We start from the raw sequence: 26,137 nt of genomic DNA, 5'->3' as shown, positions 1-26,137 counted from the left end.
AATGTGCACAAATTCACATGGAGAGAACAGGCAAGGAATAAGAAAAGTCTCATTGACTATATTATTATTGATAGTGATGTTTTCTCTCTGGTGCAGGACACTAGAGTGTACAGAGGATTTGAAATTACAAGTGATCACCATTTAGTCTTAAGCAGGATAAAATTGAATTTCATATTGAAAAGAAGAACATGTAAGAAAATTTTAAAACGAATAACAGTTGAGCAGCTCTCAGATGTGAACTGTAGACTAAAATACACAAACATTATTCAAGAAAAAATGAAAGAGTTTGAGAACAGTAATCAAACCATGGAGATTCAGTGGCAAGCTCTGAAGAAAACATTGATTGATTCTGCCAGAGAAGTATGTGATGAGGTTGTGTGCAAGGATAGAAAAATCAGAAATCCCTGATGGACACATGCAGTTAAAGAGGCAGTGAAGTAAAAGAAGGAAACACATCAAAAGTTCCTGGCAAATAAGTCAGCATGTGCTCTTAGAGAATACAGAGACAAATGTAAGAAAGCTAAACACTGTGTAAAACTAGCTAAACAAAAGTCATGGGAGGACTTTGGCAAGAATATAGAAAATAAATATCAAGAAGGTGGTAAGATATTCTGGAGGTTGTTGAAGAAGCTTAGAAATGGAAGAAAGAGTGCTGTAAAAGGAGTTAGAGATGATAAAGGTTACATGAAAACAGGAGAAAAAGATATCCTTGAAGTATGGAGTAATTACTTCGAAAAATTGCTAAATGAAACTAGCAGTGATGACAGCACAGTGATAAAAAAACACTGACCAGGCATGCAATTAGGAATATATATCCATCCTTGAAGTAGAAAAAGCCATCAAAAGTCTGAAATGTGGAAAGGCAGCTGGAGTAGATGATATTAGAACAGAAATGCTGTATGGAGGTATAAAAGTTTTACAGTGGCTAAACTGCATAGTTCAGAGGGCCTGGATAGAAAGACGAATTCCAGATGATTGGAGTAGAGCTCTCATAGTATCCATGTATAAAAAGGGAAATAAAACTGATTGTGAGAATTACAGAGGTATTTCTCTATTTAGTGTTCCTGGTAAGATTTATGCCAGTATACTTGATAAACGGTTGAGAAGGATAGTGGAAGAGAAGCTTGGTGAGGAACAAACTGTATTCGGGCCAAATAGAGGATCAGATATTCACTTTACTACATATAGTTGAAAAGTCATTGGAATATAACAAAGATCTGTATTTAAGTTTTGTAGATCTGTAAAAAAGCATATGACAAGGTGCCAAGAGAGAAGCTATTCAAAATGCTACAGTTGTATTGTGTCAGTGGGTCATTATATCAAGCAATACTTAGTCTTTATTTGAGTTGTAAGTCAGCAGTTAGAATTGAAGGAAGTACAGGGAAATGGTTTAATGTTAAATCTGGTGTCAGACAAGGATATACATTGCCACCTCTGTTATTCATTATCTATATGGATTACGTTATGAAGGAAAGTGGTATTAAACCTGATATCAAAATTGGAGATGTTAATGTCAGCTCCTTGCTTTATGCAGATGATGTTATACTTCTAAATAAATCCGCTACAAGTCTACAAGATTCCCTGAGTAAATTGTATTACTGTTGTGATAGATATGGTATGAAAGTCAGCAATAACGAGACAAAGATAATGAAAATAGGCAGAAGCATTGAAAATATCAGCTGCATTGTGAATGGAGATCCTATAGAACAAGTAAAACATTTCAGCTACTTAGGCACGATTTTTAGTGAAGATGGTAAATTAAATATGGAAATAGACAACAGAATCAACAAAGCTGGTATGGTAGGAAGTCAACTGAATAAATTTATATGGAATAAGAGAGAAATTAGTCAAAACACTTAATTAGCTGTATACAAGATGGTGTTCAAACCAGTTTTAACTTATGGATCTGAGAGCTGGGTCAGAAGTAAAACACTTGACCAAAGACTAGAGACCGCAGATATGAGAGTCATGAGAAAGATTAGGGGTGTAAACAGATGGCATCAAAGGCAATATCATATTAAAAATGAGGATATTAGGAAAGAACGTCACATTGTCAGCATCCAGGAATGCGTTATCAGAGCTAATCTCTGGTGGTATGGTCACTTAAAGAGAAGGGGCGAGGAAAGATTAGCCAAACAAGTGTTCTCTGCCAGGTTGGCAGGAAAAAGACCCAGAGGGAGACCAAGATATAGGTGAATTGATACGATAAAAAGCGCCTTAGAAGATAGATATATAAATATAAGATCAGACAGTGTTGTAGCTTTGACAGGTAACAGATTGATTCGACAGAAAATTGTGGGTAGGAAGTTAGTAATGATGTAAATTTTTCATGTAATATTATCATATCCTGTACACCCTTTGAGGGTAAATGTCAGGAATTCGATGATGATGATGACAGAAATAAAGACTGCAACCGCACTTAAGACTGTAAGATGAGAGGGGAAGAACTATAAGCCATCCCTGGATCTTATGTAAGAATGTGGTTAAGAGGGGTGTGAGGAGTAGATTTTTTACATGGAGAATTGTGAGTGAATGGTATGCATTATCAGAATATGTTGTTAATGCAGTGAGTGTTAAGGATTTTAAGATTCAGTATTATAAATGTTGTCAGTTGAATGAACCTCCCATGATGAGGCTGCTGACTCCATGGAGAGTGTTATAATAACACTTAAGATTAGGAGAATGCTTCCTAGCCGTTGCTGACTGTAAAAATAGTCTCTGACCTGTATGACTTTTATATAATGCGTTGGTTTTCTTCCATCTTATGTGTAAAGGAGTGTCCAAAGCATGGTCTGCCAGCCTTGCTATAATAATGGGAGTGAATGTATTTCTTCTGTTTTTCAAGATGGATGCTAGTCTTTATTACACCATCCTTATTTAAATTTGAATGATTGCCTCTTGATCCTGAAAGTATGGGAGATTCTTATCCTTTACTAAATATTAAAAATAAAATTACACTATTTGTTTTGTTATTTAATTGTTTACTGGTATGCCTTAATCAGTTAACCAGTTCTATGTTTACTTTGTATTTAATTAATCTGCCTCATTTAAATTGCTTGTTCATTCTATGCTAATGATGTATTTTTACTTTTAGTATGAAATATTGTTGCTAATTTCAATAAAATGTCACTGTGTATGTGTTTCACACTCTTACAAGTATACAAAGCAGCTGTGAATATATTACACAGCTGCTTTGAAGATTTGTTGTTGATGTTATTTCTTAATTTTGTTTTTCATATTCATTTATAAACATGACATAAATTTTGATGCTAGCACAATTTTACCTAGCTACTTGAGAGTAATCTGCCACAACTCAGTGAGTGTCTTACCATTTCAAGTACAGCCACTTCAACCCTACAAATATTTCTTGATATGGCATCTGTGCGACCTATGCCATTTACCGAACACGTGCAGAAAATGAAAATGGCTGCTGAGTTGCAACCAGGAACATTAAGCCTTGTAGCGCGCATGTTGGGAATCATGGGGAAACTTAGTTTGGTAAGTAGACTTTATGAGGTTTTATTTAGATTATTTCTCATTATTCCAAATTGAGTTTCTCTGATCAATTATTAATTTCCTTTCATTATTATAAGTCTGTAGGATTTAGAGTATCTTTATATGTAATTAAATATGGGTTCTTATTGAATTATTTACATTTCAGTATAATAAATTGGTGATTTTTGTCTGTTTTATTGTGTTCTTTCTCTTAGAAAATTGGTGTTTTATAGTATACTAGTATAGACTTTAGTATATTTAGCATTTTACCAAATATTTTTAAGATATTTCAATAATTAGTATACGTTTAAAATGGCGCCAAAAAAGAGCAAGAAATGTAATGCTAAAAAAAGCACTGCAGGCGAAAACAAGAAGGTTAGCCCCATTAACGAGGTTATTAGTGATGTGGAGGAGGTTAATGAAATGAATTAACGTACAAAATAGCAAAATTTAAGTAGATCGTCAGAGAGACAATGTGTGAATTGCAAAAAGTCTAAAGGCATTTACATGAACTGAGGGAGGAAAATAAGAACAAAGCACGGAAACAGGTAAGTCAGGAAATAGCAGAAATCAGGTAAGTGATGTTGTTAATAAAAAGAAAGAAGTTATTTGGTAAAACTGGAAGTTGTAACTCGCTCATCAATCATGCTATTGATGAGCGAGTTACAACTTCCAGTTTTCCTGAAGTGAATATTAAGAATATTAAGGAAGCAATTCAAAAACAGAAAAGTAAACTAATCGTAGTTGTAGTAGGTACTAATAACTTAACTGGCAATAAGTTCAGTATGAGAGAGGTTATGAAGGGGTTGTTGAAAGAGGTGAGAGCAAAGCGTGAGAAAGTGAAAATCGTCAGTATTTTACCTCACTATGATAAAAATGAATTAAGATGAAGGGCTATGATAGCAAACAATTTGATACATAGGCTATTTAGAAGGATTGGATGCGAGTTTTTGGATGTGTAGAGTAAGTTTGAGGGAAGATTGGATTTGTATAAGTGGGGTGGTCTACACCTGAATGCGTTTGCTATCAGAAGTCTAGAAAAACTAATAACTGGTATTAGACTTAACAGAGAGAGTCGGGGAAACTAAATTATAAAGGGAGAAATGGTGTTAATGTGAGTGTAAGAGTGACGATGTTATATAACTGTGTTATATAACATTGTGGGAATGGGCTTTGTCATGGAAATGTTGACTAGGAGAGAACGATTTTAACTTTGTTTTCGTCTGGTTCACCCATCAAACATGTACAAAGATGTCTACATGCATAAGGCACTAGAGAAGAATAGAGATCTACAAGTTGTCCAATTGTGTCAGGCAGACTGCAGACAAGACTATACAAAAGAACAAACAGGTAGATTATTATGTCTGTACACGAATGCTAGGAGTATCATAAACAAAGGGGTAGAGTTTGTTGCCTTAGTCAATATGTTGTGACCTCGGATTGTAGGTATTAGTGAGACCTGGCTATCAGAATCAGACATGCTAACTGGTATCAAGTGTCAAAGGTGCAGCATTTTAAGGAAGGATAGAGAGGAGAGGAGGGGGGGGGGCATGTTGCTAATGATATCGGATGACTTGAAACCAGTTAGAGTTGAGACTTATGATTGTAGTACTACTACTACTAACAGTATTTCATGTGGCAGTGAGTTTGAAGCCATCTGGTGTGAGGTGAAATCTAACAAGATCAATTACATAGTGGGATGTTGTTACAGACCTGGTGGATCAGTTGCTAATGATATGATGAAGAAATGCATCACCAAATAGAAAAGATAGCATGAAAAGAGTAATCATAATGGGAGACTTTAATTATCTAATTATTGATTGGTTAGCAGTAGAATCTCATGAGAAGAATGAAAATGCATGTATTGAGCTGTTGCAGTACAGCTTCCTCAGGCAACATGTGACAGAAGGAACTCAAGGTCAGAAAAGGGAAGATTCTGCAGGAATGGAAGGAATGTATGGTAATTCCATTGCACAAGGGTGGTGCAAACACTGATGTATTCAACTATCGACCAGTTAGTATCTCAGGAGTGGTGGTGAAGATTTTGGAAAAATTGGTAAGGGCTTGCATTCCAAAATGGATTGACAGTGAATCTCTACTTTGCAGTGAACAACATGGGTTTACTAAGGGTAGGTCATGCTTTAGCAACTTGCTCACAGTCTATAACAAAAAATGTTACCTTTGAACTAGACAAGAGAAATGGATACATCATGATACTTTTGGATTTTGCTAAGGCTTTCGACAGACTACTGCATGAATTAGGGAAAATGAATTTGGGTTATAGAATATTAGCATGGATAAGAGAATGGCTGACTGACATATCAAAAAGTTATATACGGGGGATGTTAGTCTGCAAGATTTAAGGTAACCAGTGGTGTACCACAAGGGTCACTACTTGGTCCACTGTAATTCAATCTGCACTTTAATGATATTGGGAAGGATTTGACAATTGACATTCAGCTATTTGCTGATGATGCAAAGATAGCTAGGGTAATCAGGAATGCTGCTGATATGCAGTACTTGCAGAATGATTTGAATATGCTGGAATTGTGGGCATGGGAAAATGAGCGTCAGTTCAATGTCAGTAAATGTAAAGTCATTCATTTCAGCGTGATTAGATATCCAATGTCGTATTATATTGGTGGGATTATGTTAGAAGAACCTGATGACGCTAGGGATCTTGATGTGTTAGTAGATAGGAAGTTGAAGTTCAGGGGCCATGTGGCGAAGATTGCAAATACAACTCAAAAGATAATTGCAATGCTGAAACGACATTCACATGTAAAGATATGGATGTCATTTTGCCTTTTTACAGAGCCTTGATAAGACCTCACTTCGACTGTTGTGCACAGGTCTAGTCTCCATCGCGATTCTGATATATTGGATCGAGTACAAAGAAGAGTGTTAAAAATGAATCAGGATTGTGGAATACTGATTATGAAGACAGATTGAGAATTTGTAGACTGCAGTACACTAGCAAACTGGAGAAAGAGGGGTGATATGATTGAGACTTACAAACTTCTGAAAGGGTCATACAGGATTTCAATTTATGGAGGGTGGGGGGGGGAGGACAGAGGGCATCTTTGGAAGCTGAGAATGAAGGCTGCTAAGAATGGGGGCGAGGACTAGATTTTCTTTCAGAGGGTGGTTCGTGATTGGATAGATTGCCATTGGATATTTTGAGTGCAAGCAGTGTGAATGAATTCAAGAATAAGTATGATAGCTGGTGCGTGTGGTATGTGGCCTCCCTCGATGAGTCTCTGACTCCCTGCAGGTCCGTCTTAATAATAATAAAACATTCATGTTAAAATGTTCTAATATGGTTCGTGATGATATATTGCATCCTGCCATGTGAAGAGCCTATATAAGAGTTTTTCAGTTGAAGGTGAGTTAGTGTCTAATATGGAGTTCACAGAATTTTTCCTTTGGCAATTGCAAAAGTTGCATTTTGCAGCTGCCTGATTTTTAATCCATTTATCTTGAGTGCTTTTAGATGTTTTTTTCAATGTTTTGGGGATTGCACCTAAAACACCTATTATTATGGGAACAACTTTCATTTTCTTTTGTCAAATTTGTTCAACTTGCATCTCACGATACTTTGTAATTTTTTCAGTTTCTTTTTCTTCAATTCCGCTATATCCTGGTATTGATATTTCGATAAACTGAATGCCCTTGTTTTCACTTTTTTCAACCACTGTTATATCGAGTGTATTACATTCCAAGCTTTTGTCAGTCTGGATTTTGAAATCCCTGAGAATTTTAGCTTTTTCAGTTTCAGTCACCTTTTGGTTAACTTTATACTTCCAATAGTCTTTAGATACTTTAAACCAGTACTTTGTAAAAACCAGGGAATTTTCTTAGTTACCTTATTGTGTCTTTTACAGTACTCAATTTGTGTGATTTTGCTGCATCCACTTATAATGTGGTCTACCGTTTCTTCCTTCTCTTTGCACAATTTGCGTTTACTGTCTTCTTGAGTTTTTTGTATTTTTGCCTTCATAACGTTGGTTTTAATGGCATGTTTTTGTGCTGCAAAAATTACTGACTCTGTTTCTTTCTTTAGTGCTCCATTACTCAACTAGTGCCAGGTCAAGTTGCTGTCAGAGCTGTCCTCTATGCTGTGAAGGTACTTTCCAAGCATTGCCTTATTTTTCTATCTTTCAGTTCTCACTTACCTTCTTTCCTTACCTCAATTAGAAAATTTTCCATTGTTTTCTGCAGATAATCATTCAGATTTCGTTTTTCTTCTTCAGCAACTTGCTTTACTTGTAATAATCCTCTGCCTCCTTTTTTGCGTGATAGGTATAATCTATCATTGTGACTGCGAGGATTGAGGGCATGGTGCATTGTCATTAATTTTAGAGTTTTTCAGTCTAAATTCTCCACCTCTAGCTGGGTTCATTCAACAATACCATACCTGTTCTGAATATCTCAGAACAGGTATGGTCCAGGTGTTAATTGCTTGATCAAATTTTTAAGCATTGACTTAAAGAGTTTTCTTAGTGGCCTTATGTATTCTGCTCTAGTTTTTTCTTTGATCTTATTGTGCAGTATTTCTGATGCTTCTAAAATTCCCAAATATTTGTTGCTATCTTCGAATTTTATTGCCTTGATTTTTTTCGCCATTGAGCCACTCGATTTCGTTCAGGTCTTCAAACTTTCTTCGTGTTATTCCAGCAGTTGCACATTTGTGTAAGCCAAAATCCATTGATATATCTTGACTGAATATGTGCACAGTATTAAGCAATGATCCAAGTTCATTCTCTGATTGTGCGTATAGCTTTAGATCATCCATGTATAAAAGGTGAGATATCTTTTGCACTTTTTTGGCACAGTTTGGTAACCACGAGCAGTTTTATTTAAATTCTAGTTAAGGAGATCAGTGACAAGATAAACAATAAAGAAGATAGAGTCTCCTTGAAAGATACCCCCCCCCCCTTTATATATATATATTCAAGATACCAAGTAATTTGAATACATAATATACCAAAGTTAAAAAACTTTCTACATATATTTATATATAATGTCACGATCCTTCCTAAAGTCTTAATTTTTAATATGATTCAGCTATTGATGCCATTGGTTCACTCCCCTAATTGTTCACAGAATCCTCGTATATGTGGTCTCTAGTTTTTTTTTTTATCAAGTGCTTCATTTCTAACCCAATGCATAACTTAAAACTGGTGTGAACACTGTCTTGTATACTACTAGTTTGGTGTTTTTGCCTAATTTCTCTCTTATTCCATATAATTTTTTTTTTTCAGGTAACTATCCACCATACTAGCTTTGCATTGTCTATTTCCAGATTTAACCTTCCATCATCACTAAAAACTATGCCTTAAATTGCTAAATATTTTACTTGTTCTATAGGCTCTCCATTCAGAATTCAGCAAAGTTTTCTATGCTCCTCCCTATTTTCATACTGGTCTTTTTATTGCTGATCTTCATGCCAAATTTGTTACAGCTGTTATTCGATTTAGTTAATGAATCCTGGAGACTTTGAATAATTGTGTTTAGAAGTACATCATCTGCTTAAAGCAAAGAGCTAAGTTTGACATTTCCAATTGTAATATCAGGCTTAATGCCACTCTCTTTCATAATGTGAACCATAAAGATGATGAATAAGAGTGGAGATAATGTGCATCATTTTCTTATCCCTGTGTTTACATCAAACCATTTTGCTGTATTTCCTTCAATTCTAGCTGCTGATGGTTAACTTAAATATAGACTGTGTTGCTCTATATAATGTGCCATTCATAATAGTAGTGTTTTCAAAACTTTTCTCTGGGCACCTTGCCATATGCCTTTTTCAGATCTACAAAACTTAAGTACAGATCCATAGCACATTCCCATGATTTCTCAACTATTTGTCTTAAAGTGAAAATCTAAACTTGACAATCTCTATCTGGCCTAAACCCACTTCTTGTCTTCTCCAAGTTTCTCTTCCACAGTCATTCGCAACCTCTTTTTATGAGGGTGGTCTGAAAAGTTCTCGAGATGGCAACACCATTGGGAAGATTTTTTTTTTTTTTTCTAAGTTGATGCATCTGCGATAAGCATCCATGTGAAATGGCAAGTCATTCTATCAAGTAGTTTGTTTTATACAGCTGTCTGAAGCAAAGGTGTTGTCTGTATCCCTTGAAATGATAAAATTGAGTACCGTGGGGTTATAAAAATTCTTTGTAAAAGGTTTAACGCCAAAAGAAATTCATTCAAAGTTCATAAAACTTTATGGCCACTCTTCTCCGTTTTCGACAATTAAGAAATGGTCTACAGAGTTTAAATGTGACCGTACCAGCCTTAAAGATGATCCACGTGAAGGATGTCCAAAAAGTGTAACAACAACAACACCAGAAATCATTGATCTAGTGTACGATATGGTATTGGATGACCGGCAAGTCGAAGTGTGCGAAATTGCTGAGCCTATAGGCATTTCAAAAGAATGTGCTGATATATTTTGCATGAAGTATTGCAAATGAAAAAGCTTTGCACAAGATGGGTGCTGTGCTTGCTCACAGCAGATCAAAAACGCACTCGCATGAAAATCTCTGAACAGTGCTTGGACTGTTTTAACAAGAATAAAACCAATCTTGTGTGTCAATTTATTACTATGGATGAGACTTGGATTCACCATTACACAAAAGAATCCGAACAACAGTCAAAACAGTGGACACAAGCCGGTTGTTCACTGCCAAAGAAGACAAAATATTCTTGTTAAAACACTCCAAGCACTGTTCAGAGATTTTCATGCGAGTGTATTTTTGATCTGCTGTGAGCAAGCACGGCGGTTATAAAATTCTTTGTAAAAGAAGGCTTAACATCAAAAGAAATTCATTCAAAGTTCATAAATGTTAATGGGCACTCTTCTCCTTCGTTTTCAACAATTAAGAAATGGTCTGCCGAGTTTAAATGTGACCATACCAGCTTTGAAGATGATCCATGTGAAGGATGTTCAAAAAGTGTAACAACACTAGAAATCATTGATCAAGTGCACAATATGGTATTGGATGATCGGCGAGTCAAAGTGCATGAAATTGCTGAGCCTATAGCCATTTCAAAAGAATGTGCAAGATATATTTTGCATGAAGAATTGCAAATGAAAGAGCCCTGCACATGATGGGTGCTGCTCTTGCTCACAGCAGATCAGAAACGCACTCGCATGAAAATCTCTGAACGGTGCTTGGAGCATTTTAACAAGAATAAAACTGATCTTGTGTGGCAATTTATTACTATGGATGAGACTTAGATTCACCATTACACACAAAAATCTGAACTGCAGTCAAAACAGTGGACAGAAGCCGGTTATTTAGTGCCAAAGAAGACAAAGTCGGTTTCATCAGCAGGAAAGTTCATGGCATCGGTGTTTTGGGATGCTAAAGGCATTTTGTTTATTAATTATCTTGAAAAGGGTAAAACAATAACCGGGGAATATTATTCCGATCTTTTAACCTGGCTGGGCGAAAAAATTCGTGAGAAAAGACCTGGTTTGCAGAAGAAAAAAACATCTTTCATCAGGACATTGCATCTGCCGACAAAGGTATTTTGGCAATGGGAAAATTAAGGGATCTGCACTATGAATTGTTGGAACATCCACACTATTCCCCAGATTTGGCTCCCTCTGACTTCTATCTCTTCCCAAAACTAAAACTCTTCCTCACTGGTCAGCATTTTTCTTCGAATTAAGAGGTGATTGCTGCTGTAGAGGGGGTATTTTGCAGTCTTATTGAGAACCACTACAGGGACAGGATAATGGTGCTGGAGCATCGCTGGAATAAATGTATTAGTCTTAAGGTAATTATGTTGAAAAATAAAAATAATTTTTAAATTATAAATTCGTTTTTTCATTGTTAGGCTGTGAACTTTTCAGATCTCCCTTGCATTATGCAATTAGTTCTATTTTCATTTTTGTTGATTTTATATAATATACTTATTCATGTTTATGGATGCTTGTATTTATGTAGGATAGGGGTCGTGACTGCTTAGAGTTTTTGGTTTCCCAGCTTAGTAAGGTTGACCATTCCACCTTACTTACTTTGTTGCGGGTCATCAAAGGAATCACAGACACATTTCCAACTCTTCTTCCTCATTATCTTCCCCAGATTTGTAGTCAGGTTGAACCATCTCCTTCATCTACCACTCGTATGTATGTTCAACAATTGAAGGCCGATTGTAACACTCTTAAGTAAGTTGGTAAATGTTATTGTTTTTGTATATACTAATTAAACTTAGTAATAATGGTCAGTTTTATCATGAAACTATGAAAAGTATTCTGTTGGGTGAAGAATGAATTCAGAGAAATGATTTTTCTACTTAATTTAGTAATCAATTTCAAGAGAAATAAATAATTATATATATATATCATAATAAAGATATATATATATATCTTTATTATGGAAATGAGGTAGGTTTCAAACGTTTCCAGCCTGATATACAAAAATTAGTGCCAATTTTAAAATGCCACTCATCACAGATAGCACCATCTATGGGGAGGTTAGTGTACCGGTTTCAACTCTCTACCTGCATTATTCAGTTGGAGGCACTCGTTTAACTAACACATGGCATGTTAAGTGACTGGGATGATGTTTATTGGGAAGCTTCTCCTTCATATTCCACTGTAAAGGAATGGGCTAAAGTTTTGCTTAGGAGGAGAGCATCGACGATATTCCTCATGATGGTCAGCCTGTGGAAGTGATGAGTGAAGAGAATGTCTCTCTTTTTGAGGAGAAACTGCTCAATGACAGATGGCAGAAGCTTAAAGAAATCTCAGCAAGGTTGGAGCTTTCTATAACAACTGTCTTTCGCATCATTCATGAGAAGCTTCACATGACGAAGGTCAGCGCAAAATGGGTGCCCTGACTTCTCTTTTCAATTCGGAAGGAGCAAGTTTTCAGAGCTTTGCCAAGGGAATCAGAGAGAGAGAGAAGTGCTGGAATCCATTGTCACTGGCAATGAAACCATGGTTCTTTATTATGATCCTCTTTTCAAAAGGGAATCCATCGAGGGGTGCAAACCAGGTGAAGCGCCGTCAAGAAAAGCCAAGCTCATTCACTTTTTCAGTTATTCAGTCTCATAGCGATATTTTGTCTTTTCAAGTTGGCAACACTGTCAGCAACAGTCAATAACCAACAATAGAACAGCAGATTAGCAGTTGTTTATCAGAGCTCGTGATTGTGAGAAGCACAAAGAAAAGTGTGTAATGTTTTTGTGTTTATGTAGGCCTACTATTTCAACTATGAATAAGTATATTGGTACCTTCTTTAAATGGAAAAATAGCTCGGATGACAGTGATAATACAAAACGAGTTTGTATTGACAGTTTGTGTGTACTTTCTGAAGAGAAAGAAGTCTGTAGCGAATCCACAGAAACACAGGATTCCCATCAGTTGCAATGCGATAATAAAAATACATTCAAAGAAAGGAAAGATTTGCCGACTTGCTGGACACTCGACCAGTGGATAGCATTCAAAAGTAAATACAGTTGGTTATTTTGTAAGGACAGATGTTTGGGGTGTATAATATGTGCAGAGGTACAAACCCTTGGTGCAAGTTCTTCATATCACGGTATTCGCTTATCATCAGAGTGGATAAATGAATTAATACGTATTAATCGGGAAGGGTCTAAACAATGCTAACAAAAGCAACTCTGAAAAAAAAAAAATTACGAACATAGAGATACCAAATCTCACAAAAGTGCAGAAGCAATTATTAGAAGTAAAAGTGAGAAATCATTGCGACATATTGTAGAAGAATAGAACCTTTAGCTCACCAAATCATGTGCCATGTGTTTTGCGCTGCATGTCATATTGCAAAGCATAATTGTCCTTTTGTAGATCATCCAAAATTAATTGATCTTTCAGATTGTTAATGGGCTAGATGTGGGAATGCTTTACATAGTAATGTGACATGCACTGAGATGGTGAATTATATTGCAAAACAAATGAAACACAAAATTGCAGACAGCATTATAAACCATAGAACCAAAATTTCTACTGTTCTGAATGAAAGTACATCCATATCCAACCAGACTGTTCTGATAGTACATAGAGGGTGCAATAAATGGTGGTGATGTTACAACACTATTCTTTAATTTAATTCAATTAGAAAGCATCAAAGCAATGAACATTAAGAACTCGCTAATGAAGTGTTTTGAAGAGCATGGTCTGAAAAAAGAAATTCTAATTGGATTATGTACAGATGGGGCCACAGTTATTCTAGGGAAACAAGCAGGTTTGGCAACATTGGTGAAAGAAGTTTTTCAACAATTTTAACATGGCACTGTATAAATCATCACTTAGAACTTGCTGTGCATGATTCAATGAAAAATGTTATGACAACAAATCATTTTGTGTTGTTTCTTGATATTCTCCAAAGAACTTATATGAACTACGGAAATGTGCAGAACAGTTGTTCTGCAGTCTCACGAAAGTGGGAAAGATGTCAACTCGTTGCGTTGCATCAAGTTTTCGGGCTGTGAATTCTATTTGGAATAATTATGCATCATTCCACAGTTTCTTCACATGAAGCTCATGATGGAAATCGAGATAGTAAAGAAAGAGCAAAATTTCAAGGGCTAGCCAGTAAACTTGAAGAAACATACTTCATAAAAAATTTAGGAATAATGATGGTGCTTCTAGCCTCTCAGAATCTTTGCAAAAACAAACTGTGACATTACCTAAAGCTAACCAACTCCTGCACAGAACAAGAGAAGTATTTAAAGGTCACAAAGAGAAAGAGAGGAGGTATTTATTTACTGGAGGGAAGTTCAGAAAGCCATAGAAGCATATGAATTCAATGGAGTTCCCTTGAAAGTATTTGGGGGTAGGAACAACACAATGGAAATAAACAAAAGACAATTTTATGAGAGTATAATCACAAATTTGACGTCGGTGCATGACAGATAAGGACACAAATTACTCAGAAATAATGAAAGTAGTTTTACCTGTGTATTGGCAGGATGACATTGCCATGGACTATGGTGAACAAAAGATCTGTGCAATTTGTTTTCTCTGTGTTATCATGAGGTCATTCAATCTTATAGGGATTTTAAGCACAGGGAGGTAAGCATGTGTCAGACGCCATGAAGAAACTTCTGAAGTGTGTTGAAACAATACCAGTGAGCAATGCAGAGTGAGAGTAGGGGGTTCAATATTATGAACAATATTGTGATACCAACAAAAAACGGCCTCATGGTTGAAAATGTCTCATCCTTGCTAACAGTAAATAGTTGTGGTCCACTAATTTCCCAGTGGGATCCTCTTCCATATGTTACATGCTGAATGTCCCAAGGAAGAAACAGTGCCTTTCCTTATTGTAAAAAGAGACTTGATGCAGAGACAGACAAATCGAAGGAAGCCTTGTGGAAAGTATTGTATGCATCTTGCAACTGTTAACTAAGGGTAAGCCCTGATATTTTCATGCACTTTCCTGTACATTTCACTAGTTATATTTCATATTTAATTTACTGATATGAGTAAACGCATATGTTTGTCTATTTTAAATTGAATTATCTTTTATTTTAGAAATTATGGACTTTACAACCGTGTTATAAATAACTCTTTTAATATCCCGACGTTTCGATATTCATATTAAGATCATCATCTGGAGCATATACAAATATACAGGACAAGCTAAGTTACATTACATACAGTGAGCTAAAGAAACAATGAATTGATCACAAGTTATTCTACTGGCATGACTTCTAGTGGAAAAAAAAAAATTATTTATAAACTACATCAAGCTAAATTCTATTTATGATAACATGAATAAACATTCTTTCTTATAGATAGTTTTCTTTCAGTAACAATGATGTCCTATTTTTAGTATTACTATTGTTATTTTTGATTTTGGATCCTGGATTTTCTACAGTCCTATTTATAGTTGCTCTTAGAGCTGGTTCCGTGGGTCGCATATATGCCTTCCATATGTTTGGGATTTTTAGACCATCATTATTGTTCAGATTGGAGTGGTTGGTAATAATCTCACAGGCTTCCTTAAATTTGCATTCGTACCATGTTTTGGTGTGATGTAGACAACTAGTGCTTTTCCAGTCAATTCTATGTAAGGTGTTCAGCATGATCAGAAAGGCCAGCTTCACCATAATTATTATATTTAATGTGTCGTTTATGTTCTTTTTGTTCTGATAGAAATTGTGTATCCTGTTTCTCCTATATATATGGTATGTTACAGGTGCAGTAAATGCGGTATACTCCAGGGTGGACCAGCAGAGGGAGTGGGTCTTTGGATGAGTTAAGTAAGCTTTTTAATTTTGCAGGAGGTTTAGAGGTGGCTTTGAGGGTGTATTTTTGTAGTATTCTGTTTATTTTATCTAATGTTCCTTTAATGTACTGAATGGTTATAGTTTTATTGTAGTCTGGTTTGTCTTTGTTTATTATTGAGGTCTTGTAGAGAATTTTGTTAATAGTGTTTTGGCTGTACCCATTTTTTTTGAAAATTATTGCTGATAACTTTTAATTCGTCTTTCAGTGCCTGTTCATTGGAGCAGATCTTCAGAGCCCAGTTTTTTAGAGTGTTAATGACACCTAGTTTTTGTGTTAGGTGGTGGTAGGAGTTTGTGTATATATTGGCCAGTATGTGTCAGTTTCCTGTAAACAGTGAAAGAAAAATTGCCAGAAGGAAGACTTGTGACAAGTGTATCTAGAAACGGAAGCATGTTCTGTTTTTCAATCTCGATTGTGAACTGTATGTGTTTGTGTTGTTTGTTTAGGTGGCTAAGGAATGTGTCTAGTGTCTGGCAGCCATGGGACCAGATCGTGAAAACATCGTCAACGTATCTAAGCCAGACTTTGGGTTTTAAAGGAGCGGAACCTAATGCAAGTTGCTCAAAATGTTCCATATAAAAGTTAGCAATGGGGGGGGCGGGGGATAATGGCGAGCCCATGGCTGTGCCTTCATTTTGTAGGTAGAAACCATTTTGCCATACAAAATAACCAGAATGCAATACATGTGCAAAGAGTGCCGTGATATTTGGAGGGAATTTGTTCTGTAAAAGAAGGATTGTCGTTGATTGGGACATTCGTAAATAGGGCAGAGATGTCAAAACTGACCTCTCTCTGCCTCTTTATGAATGTCCCAATCAATGAATAGAAATCAATTCCATAATTTTTTTTTTTCACTAGAGGTCATGCCAGTAGAATAATTTGTGATCAATTCATTGTTTCTTTAGCTCACTATATTTAATGTAACTTAGCTTGTCCTGTATATTTGTATATGCTCCAGATGATGATCTTAATATGAAGATCGAAAAGTCGGGATATTAAAAGGATTATTTATAACACGGTCGTAAATTCCATAATTTCTAAAATGAATGCTGATCGCCGTGTAATACTAAGATAATGAATTATCTTTTAATGTGCTAGAAGTATTATATTAATTTGTCATTTTGTATTTATATCTGTATCTGTATTTATGTTTCTGGTGGTGTGGAAGTGAAGGCCTGATGGTTTTAATTCCAACAGAATAAATAAATAAAATTTTTTAAAGTGTTGCGAGAACTAACAATAGCCTCACATTTATGATCCTTACTTTAAGGGTCCTGGAGCTTATTCGTTTAGAATTTAACCACTGCTTGCCTGTAGATTTTGATTTTCACGAGTGGAAAAAAAAAAAATTTGAATCAGATGCATATTAGACATTTTAATTCTGTCACTAATTGATAATCTCGATGTTGGTCATTTTATTTAGTGTTTTAACATCACTATATACCCATGTGTTTTTTAAATATTAGATGTGTCAAAGAAGCGTTCTTACACTGTTTTGTTCCAACACGCATGCTCCGGGCACTCACAGGGAATATGAGTGTAAATTGTGTGATTTGCAATCGAAACCTAACATAAGTGAAAAAGGAGAAGATTTTTTTAAGATTACTACCAATAGAGAGCTACCCGAAATTGAGGAACTTTGGACTCAAGATATGCTCAATGCATGGGAACACATATCTTTGTGAAAGCACTTTTTCAACGATGAAATTCATTAAATCAAAATACAGATGTTCATTGACAGATAATTCTTTTGCAGATTTACTGTGATTGGCAACTACAAGCATCATGTTGTGACGTTCTATTTTCATGTTGTGTTCTAATCCGCCATCTTGTTACTAGTCACTTTCATAAAATAAAACACAACTAATTGTAAATTAATCACTAATCCAAGGGTAGAGAAATTTCTATTATACTGCGCCACTCTATCCTTAGATAAGTCTATATGAAACAGTATGATCAATTCAAAGTTAGTTAGCAGTCCTTTCATTCAATTAGGCCGAAGTATTCATTTTCTTTCTAGGATTCCCGCTAGATTCGAATTTTTGTGAACGGTGCAGTAAAAAGAAATTCAGGCAAATACAATAGTTAGATTAACAAATGAAACATTTAATATAGGTCATATAACACAATCATAAATTTTACTTCTAATTTCTATATACTAGAAACAAGTCAAACATTAAGTTTAGATAATCTCAATAGCACAATCTTCCAAGTCTTCACATGTACTTTCTCAGCTTCTGGGTTACAAAGTTTCTACACTTAAATTAATATAATGGAACATCCAATCTAGTCAGTTTTCACACACTTCTCAGTCATGCTATAAGTTCAAAATATTACAAGCACTAATAGCTGAAAATATCTTTCAAACAATTCTTATCTCCAACTCTCAATCACGAAGGGTTTCCACAGTTAAAGTAGCGTTAAGCATAGCGTAATTAACACACAATTCTTCAAGCATAGAAATAATACACTATGATAAACCTTACCGGAAATAGTTCCTAATACATCAATTATGTTGTGAGCAAACCTTTGGAACTTATTTATCTTACTTAATAAGAACACATCTACAAGACTTATCCACGGTTATACTTAAAGCACTATCAAATGCACTTCAGAATTCTAGACTTCAATTACAGGGTACTTCAACTATCGTCGTCACCACTCATAAACTAATTAAACACCGTGAGGTTCTTTTTAGGGCAAATCGGAAATAAGCCACAATTCTAGAATAGCCGGGTTCATTCAGAATTCTTCCTTAAACATCCAGCTTTTTATTTTATTCGATTGTAGTATTAATTTCCTTTTCATTATTACTGCTGATTATACTTTCAGCTAACTATAAAGCTCGTTTCGTCCTTGCACACTTATAAAAAAATATCCACTCAGCTCCTACCCTTAAGAACCTTTTATTTACTTCTACTTCTCTAGTTTATCTCCTTGCTACCTTTTAGTTCCAAAATTCCGTTCCAACTCCCCTACTACGTATATATTTTCTCTTCTTATTTAGCCCACGCTCTCCTTCACTCGCGCTCGTTTATTTCACGCGTCTCTATGACAACCGATAAACGTAAACATTCTCGCGAATGTTACATTAGGCTATACAACTACATTGAGTTATTACATAACATTAAGCTTTCACAAAACAGGAATAATTAGAATATTTGCTTTTCAATAAATGCGTAGTTAAATTACAAATATAAGTTCTTACAATATTGACATAACAATAAATAAAATAGCTTAATAATATTTAATACAGAACCTCTTTATCATTAACACTTTCTTTTGATTAAATAATTAAAAACTTGATATAATTAAGGCAGTTATATGATATCAATTATAATTTATGTTATTTACATTAAATAATATTTATAAATATAGTTATTGTGACGGAAAATCATGTTGGATTCTGAATCAAATAACATTTATTCTAATTTCTACATAATCAGAATCCAACATCAAAATTTATATAGGTATTTTAGTAAATGAAGCCGAACTACCGCAGAGCTCTCGTTAAAATGAAATAAAAAAAATTGTTTTTTGTTTACTGTTTTGATAAAAACTTTTATAAGCGTCATGACTTTTCTTTCTTATGAAATTTTTGAAGTGCTTGCTAAACCTAATTAACGGTAGGATTCTCCAAGTGATTTAATATATGTACTGTATTTATTATTCTGAATGCAGCTCTCCAATAAATCATCTTTTTTTAATGCGGCCCTCAGATTACCTAAGATCGGACAGCCCTGATTTAGATGATGCTAATTCATATTTGGTAATAATTATTTTCAATGCAATATATTAAAATTGCAAATCATTCAACACATTTTCTTTGATTATTCAAATTTTTTGATTCGGAGGAGTATACCAATGTTACTACTGAGTTAGATAAATGGGGAATGGATACACCGTAATACTTTTGGATTTTGCTAAGGCTTATGTCAGAATACGGCATGGAAGACTTATATAAATTGGAGAATATGGAATTAAATTATAAATTGTTAGAATGGATAAGAGGATGGAGGACTGATATCAAACAGTCGTATATGGGGAAGTGTGAATCTTTAAGATTCAAGTTAACCAGTGGTGTGCCTCAAGGATCAGTACTTGGTAGTTTGTTATTCAATCTGAACATTAACGAAATTGGGAAGGATTTGACATGCGACATACAGCTATTTTCTGATGATGCTAAGATAGGTAAGGTAATCAGGAGTGCTGCTGATATGCAGTATTTGCAGAATCATTTGAATAGGCTGGAATTGTGGGCATGGGAAAATGGATGTCAGTTCATTGTGAGTAAATATAAAGTCATTCACTTCAGCATGATTAGATATCCACTGTTGTATTATATTGGTGAGATTATGCTTGAAGAAACTGACGAGACTAATACAACCCAGAGAATAATGGCAATGCAGAAACAAACCTTGACACGTAAAGATAAGGAAGGCATTTTGTCTGTTTACAAGGCCTTGATAAGACCTCACTTGGACTTTTGCATACAGGACTTATCTCCTGGTTTTTGTGGTGATTCTGCTACACTGGCGAGAGTGTAAAATTAATTAATATTTATTATTATTATTAATAATAATAATAAACAAAAAGTATAAGTTGTTCATTGATACATGGTTAAAGGGAATTATTTTTTGAATAAATTTCACTAATCATCTAATGTGATTTATTCCCTTACAGGTAGTAGGTGAGGCCTTTTAATCTTATCTAGCTTTTGGAGACTGAGTGAGCAGTTCAATCCCACTGGTAGCCAATCAGAGATAGCTGGCCCAAGACTGTCATTTATAAGTGGCAACCAATGAAGAGACTGGCAAACAAGTGCTGCCATCTTTTGGTACCTAACCCTAAATCAGGATGTGTTCTTGTCTGAAACAGTGTGGGTTCTACAGTCGATTTTCTTGAGTTTACAGGATGAAAAACTTGAGTTTCTTGGGGGGGGGAAAATCCACTTGTCCATGTCAGAGATCTACTGATTTGGGAAACACTCAAACAAAGGCTTAGGAAAAGTTCCTCCAGTTGGCAGGTGTGTACTTAAACTTTGTCTTTCTTCAGGCAGCCTACCACAAAAGATGTAAGCGTTGCTTCCACTGAGCTACACAGGCTTTCATGAATAGACTTTCATGTTGAATTTTTTTAAAAGGCAATGACAACGTAAATGATTCAATAAAGAAAATAATTTTTATTTCATATATATTTTCTTCATCATTAATATCAATATGTACTTCACACAGGATATTATGATAGCAGTATATGAAAAGTTTACATCATTACTAACTTCCTAGCAGTAATTTTCCTCCACTTAATCTGTCAAGAATTCAAGATTGTCAAATGTTATATTTTGGTCTTCTAAGGCAGCGTTTCCCAAACTGTGGGCTGCAGTCCCCTTCGGGGCTGCTAGTTTTGTTGAGGGGTCCGTGAAATAATAAAAACAAATTTAAAATGTTTTATGACTAAGTGTTCCATGTCAAATGTGTATGTAAGATGCTAAAAATGTAATATTTGCATTTGATTTTTGCAATATTCTCTGTGTATGTTTTGTATTGAATATAAATACTATAATAATATATGTCTGTATTACGATTTTTTTTTCGATGGGGGCCGTGAAATATTTGACTTTTTCCAAAAGGGGCCTTTACATCCATAAGTTTTGGGAAGCGCTGTTCTAAGGCAGTTCTTACTGTATCAATCCACCTAAATCTTGGTCTTCCTCTGGGTCTTTTTCATGCCATCCTGCCAAAAAAAAAAAACTTGTTTTGCTAACCTTTCTTCTCCCATTCTGTTTGTGACCATACGCACTTGAATGCTAACAATATAATGTTCCTTCCTAATATCCTTGTGTTTAATATAACACTGCTACTGATGTGTTCATGTTCCTATTTATTAGGAACATGAACACCTGTTCATGTTCCTAATCTTTCTTACAACTCTTATATTTGTGGTCTCCAGTCTTTGATCAAGTGTTTTATTTCTAATGACCTCTTAGATCCATAGGTTAATTTTTTTAACACTATCTTGTATTCAACTAGTTTAGTGCTTTGATTAATTACTCTCCCTTATTTCATATAAATTTATTCAATTGACTAACAGCTTTGCTAAGTCAAGTCTATTCCCATATTTATTTTGCCATCTTCGCTAAAAATTGTGCCTAAATGTTTTACTTGTTCTATAAGTTCTCCATTCTGGATGCAGTTGATGCTTCCATTATTCCTGGCTGTTTTATATTCTGTGTTTTTATTTCTGATTTTCATACCAAATTTATTACAGCAGTTATTATTCAATTTAGTTAAGGAATCCTGCAAACTTCTACTGGATTTATTTAGGGGTGTAACATCATCTGCATAAAGTAAATTGCTGAGGCCAATTTTGATATCAAGATTAATGCCACTTTCCTCATAATGCCATCTTAATGACGAGTAACAGTGGAGATAGTGTTCACCCTTGTCTCGCACCTGATATAATATGAAACCATTTTGTATATAATCCTTCATTTCTGAATCTGACTTAGAGCTTAAATATAGACTGTATTATTCAGTGATGTACCATTTACATCATATTCTAAGTGTTCCAAATAGCTCTTCTCTTGGCACCTTGTCATATGTTTTCCAGATCTACAAAACTTGAACACATATTCCTGTTATATTATTATGATTTCTCAACTGTTTTCTTAACATGAAAATCTGATTCTGAAATCTCTATTTCACCTGAACCTGACTAGCTCTGCAAGAGTTTTCCCTTTCACAATTTTTCTTAGCATTTTAGTCTTACCAGGAACACTCATAGGGAAATTCCTCTGAAATTCTCACATTCAGTATAGTAAACAGAGTTGCACTTCTGCATTCCAAATTGCAACACTTTACACACATCAATATTAAAACTGAAAACCCAACTCCTTTGTCCAAGTGAAAAGTCTGTTCAGAATCTTCTTAAAGGGAATTAACATCAGCATTGCTATTTATAATTCTCTCCAACTTTGCTTCATCAACAAACAACTGACAATCCCCAGTGAGTCCACATGATATATCATTTACATACAAGTTAAACAGTAGGGTCCAAGAACAGAACCCTGAGGCATGCCACTTCTTGCCTTCTTTTTTCTTTTTTGAGGCTCCATCATACACAACTTACTTGAATCATTCAGAGAGCCAATCACTAATCCATTTAACCAATATACTATTTATTCCCATCCTCTGCAGCTTGTACTCCAACTTATGATGTGGTTATAATTATTGAAGGGGCTTTTGCAAAGTCCAAGAATATCATTATATATGATTCTCCCTTATCTGACATGCTCATTACCTTATGAAATGCAAGTAAATTGCTGAAACAATACCTACCCTTTAAATATCCATGCTGACCATCATAAAAAAAACCATGCCGTCAACCCAATCTTGTGTTCTAGCCAATCTGTCCAATACTTGACTGAAACTGCAGTTATACAGACTAGTCTATAATTGGAAACTTCTGTCCTAGAACTATGCTTGTGCAGGGGTAATATTTTGCCTTCTTTCTACTCCTTATGAACCTTACTCACTGCAAGACTTTCATTAAATAACCATTTCAAGAGCATAGCTAACTGTTGTGTATGTTCCTTAAAAATATGTGGTATGTCATCCATTCCCCCACAGCCTAACCCAATCTGATGTAATTCTGATTCTTTCACTTCCAGATCTTTTAATACTCGCCTCCCTTCTACGTATTGCACAGCAACATTTACACCAGTATGATATACACTGATAAAATGCTCATTTAATAATTCCACTATATCCTTTGCAACAGTCACTCAACTGCAATGACTCTCCACCAGTGTCAACCTGCCATAATGATTTTTCCTCTTGTTTGCCATATAGCAAAAGAATTTCTTTGAATTAACCTTAGTCTGACAAGCCACTCTCATCTTATACTGCACATCTTTCTTTACCATACTCATCACCTTCCTAGCCGGCACATTATACTTTTCATGCATCTGATCACTACCAAACTTGTACTTCTTCCATAACATTTTCTTTTCCAACACAGCATGCTTGATTTCACTATTCATCTGTTTCCCTACTACTCTCTTTACTCACTTAAACCTTGGTATGCAGTTATACATTGCATACATCAGATATTGCCTTATGAATTTCTATGCCCTGTCAACATCTTTTCTGTACAGCTCATCTACTAAAAATATTAATGCTATTTAATATAGAACTTCCCATAATCACCCACCTTATAATTCCACTTATGTCCATTTTTGTCACCACTTCTCAAAGATATACCTCATTAACAACTACATCTTATGAAGTTATTACCATATTCAAAACATTAAAACCTCAAGTTGTTTTGGTCATTATGCTGCTTAAGAAATTTATCCCTCAGAAATTCAACAGACTCACTCTCCTGGTTCCTGTACACTATCTCCTTATTTCATTCTATATTCTTGTAATTAAAGTCTCCGATCAGGATCACCTTCTTTTTACATACCCAACCAATTTGCCTAAACATTTCACAATCAGTAATCTCTACATTATCTAGCTTATAAACAGCATCCTATCAGATATACTAGCCTTTTAATATCAACTTCACACCACACAAATTCAAAATCTGCACATGTACTACCAACTTTCACACTTTGTGGAAAATACAGTCATTAGCAGTATTCCCCCCCCCAGACACACACTTTTTTCCCCATCTTCCAATCCTTCTGAAAAATTGTATATACTTCCATTTCTATTCCTATCATTGCATCATCCTCAGACAAAGTTTCACTTATACCAATTATTTTTGGGCATTCTGACTCAACACAACAAACTCAGCTTACATTTGTATTCAAACATAACAATTCCTGTCTCTGAGGCCATTCTGCTAACACCAACATTCTCTACTCTTGCTACTATACCACCTCTCTTTGGTCTGACCACTCCCATTTACCTGATCCTGACTCTGATTGTCTTTCATACCTGTCTTTTTCTCCCTCTCCTTGTGCTGTCATACAACCAGTTTAGCTGTGGTATCCTGCTGTTTTTAACGATTACTGTTTTCTTGTATTTAACGATTTAAGGGTATTACCTTAGATCGTTAACTTCTTGATTCTGTGCATTCTCAGCAAACAGTAGCCTTTCTAAACACCCAACACCAGATCTAATCAAATGTGGTCCTTCAACTTGAAACCATTCAAACTTTCCTTCAAATTCATTTTACAGATTCACAAACTGTGACCCTTCCCCCAACCTCTTTGCCTTACAGAACTTGGCCATCTTGCTATTCATTATCTCTGCTGTCCTTCTTAGCTGTTTATTGTCATATCCAGACAACATACTAATGACTTTTCATTAAGCATGTCTTGTGTACTTAATTAGTCATCACTTTTAATGTTCGAATTCCCATACAATGATATACTTCTTTGACTGTTTTTCATAATACAAACTTCCTCCTCATTCACATAAGCCAATCTCTTCTTTAGTTTAATCTCATCTTCCAGATGCTTCATTTCACTTTTCCTTTCCCTAAATCTTGCTTAAACTCTTCTACTATGGTGCCAACTCTAGTTCCCATCTTGAAATGCTCTAACCTATCAATACACTTTTCACATACATTAATGCTTTTCTTCTTTTTGTTCACTATAACAGTCCACAAATCTTGCACATTTTTTGGTGCATACATGAAATAATTTGCACAACACATTCACTAGGAAAAATCCAGGGCAGAACTCAATCTTCGTGCCAAAGCTTTTTGTGCCCCAGGCATGCAGTTCTTTATGGATGTCATTTTTATTCTCTGTTCTTTCAGGGCACATGCTGACTAACTTTCCAGGGATTTTTTTGTTCTGCTGTCTTATTTTCCTTGATGCTTCTTTAAATTTCTGAGTCCACCATGGAGTTCCAATTTTTCTCTTTGCTGACAACAGTATCACATGCCTCTCTCTTGCTAAATCAATCAATGGTTTCTTCAAAACCTATGATTTTCCAAAGTTTGACTCTTGTTTTCAAAGTTTGAGATTTTTGCTGACCTCTACAGTTCATCAATGAAAGCTGCTTGACTTTGATTCATAAAACTTTCGTACACACCTTTGTTTTCAATGTAATTTCAAGTTTATTCTGCTCAAAACCAAATTGTGATCACATCCTGTTTAAAATAGTCTGTATACTCATGTGTCTTGAACCAGCTTGAAGATATTGCTGTCAACAATACAAGTCAATGAGATTTGTTTCTTTTGTCTTCTTGCTGTGTGTATTTATGCACACCTTTATGTTGCACCATGATATTTGTAATGATGACTAGTCCATATTTTGAACAGAAATCCAGCAAGTACTTATTATCTTCCTCATTTCTCTAAATTTTTTCAAAACATTCTTTTTTGGCATATAGGTGTCTTTTTTTAAA

General features: G+C 35.1%; 1 protein-coding gene across 1 annotated transcript in view; it reads left to right on the top strand.

Annotated features, from left to right (window-relative positions):
- Nucleotides 1-26,137, top strand: part of melt (ventricular zone expressed PH domain-containing protein melted) — a 338,615-nt gene that overhangs the window by 114,619 nt on the left and 197,859 nt on the right. Inside the window, exons 6-7 of the mRNA XM_090398172.1 lie at nt 3,289-3,498; nt 11,457-11,677. Of these exons, the coding sequence (XP_090254298.1) occupies nt 3,289-3,498; nt 11,457-11,677 (431 nt within the window). The remainder of the gene's footprint in view (nt 1-3,288; nt 3,499-11,456; nt 11,678-26,137) is intronic.

Source organism: Typopeltis vanoorti, chromosome 1 (genome assembly GCF_054136105.1).
Source record: "Typopeltis vanoorti isolate ZY-2024b chromosome 1, IOZ_Tvanoo_1.0, whole genome shotgun sequence".
NCBI classification, from domain to species: Eukaryota; Metazoa; Arthropoda; class Arachnida; order Uropygi; family Thelyphonidae; genus Typopeltis; species Typopeltis vanoorti.
This window is presented reverse-complemented; position numbering and strand designations above follow the sequence as displayed.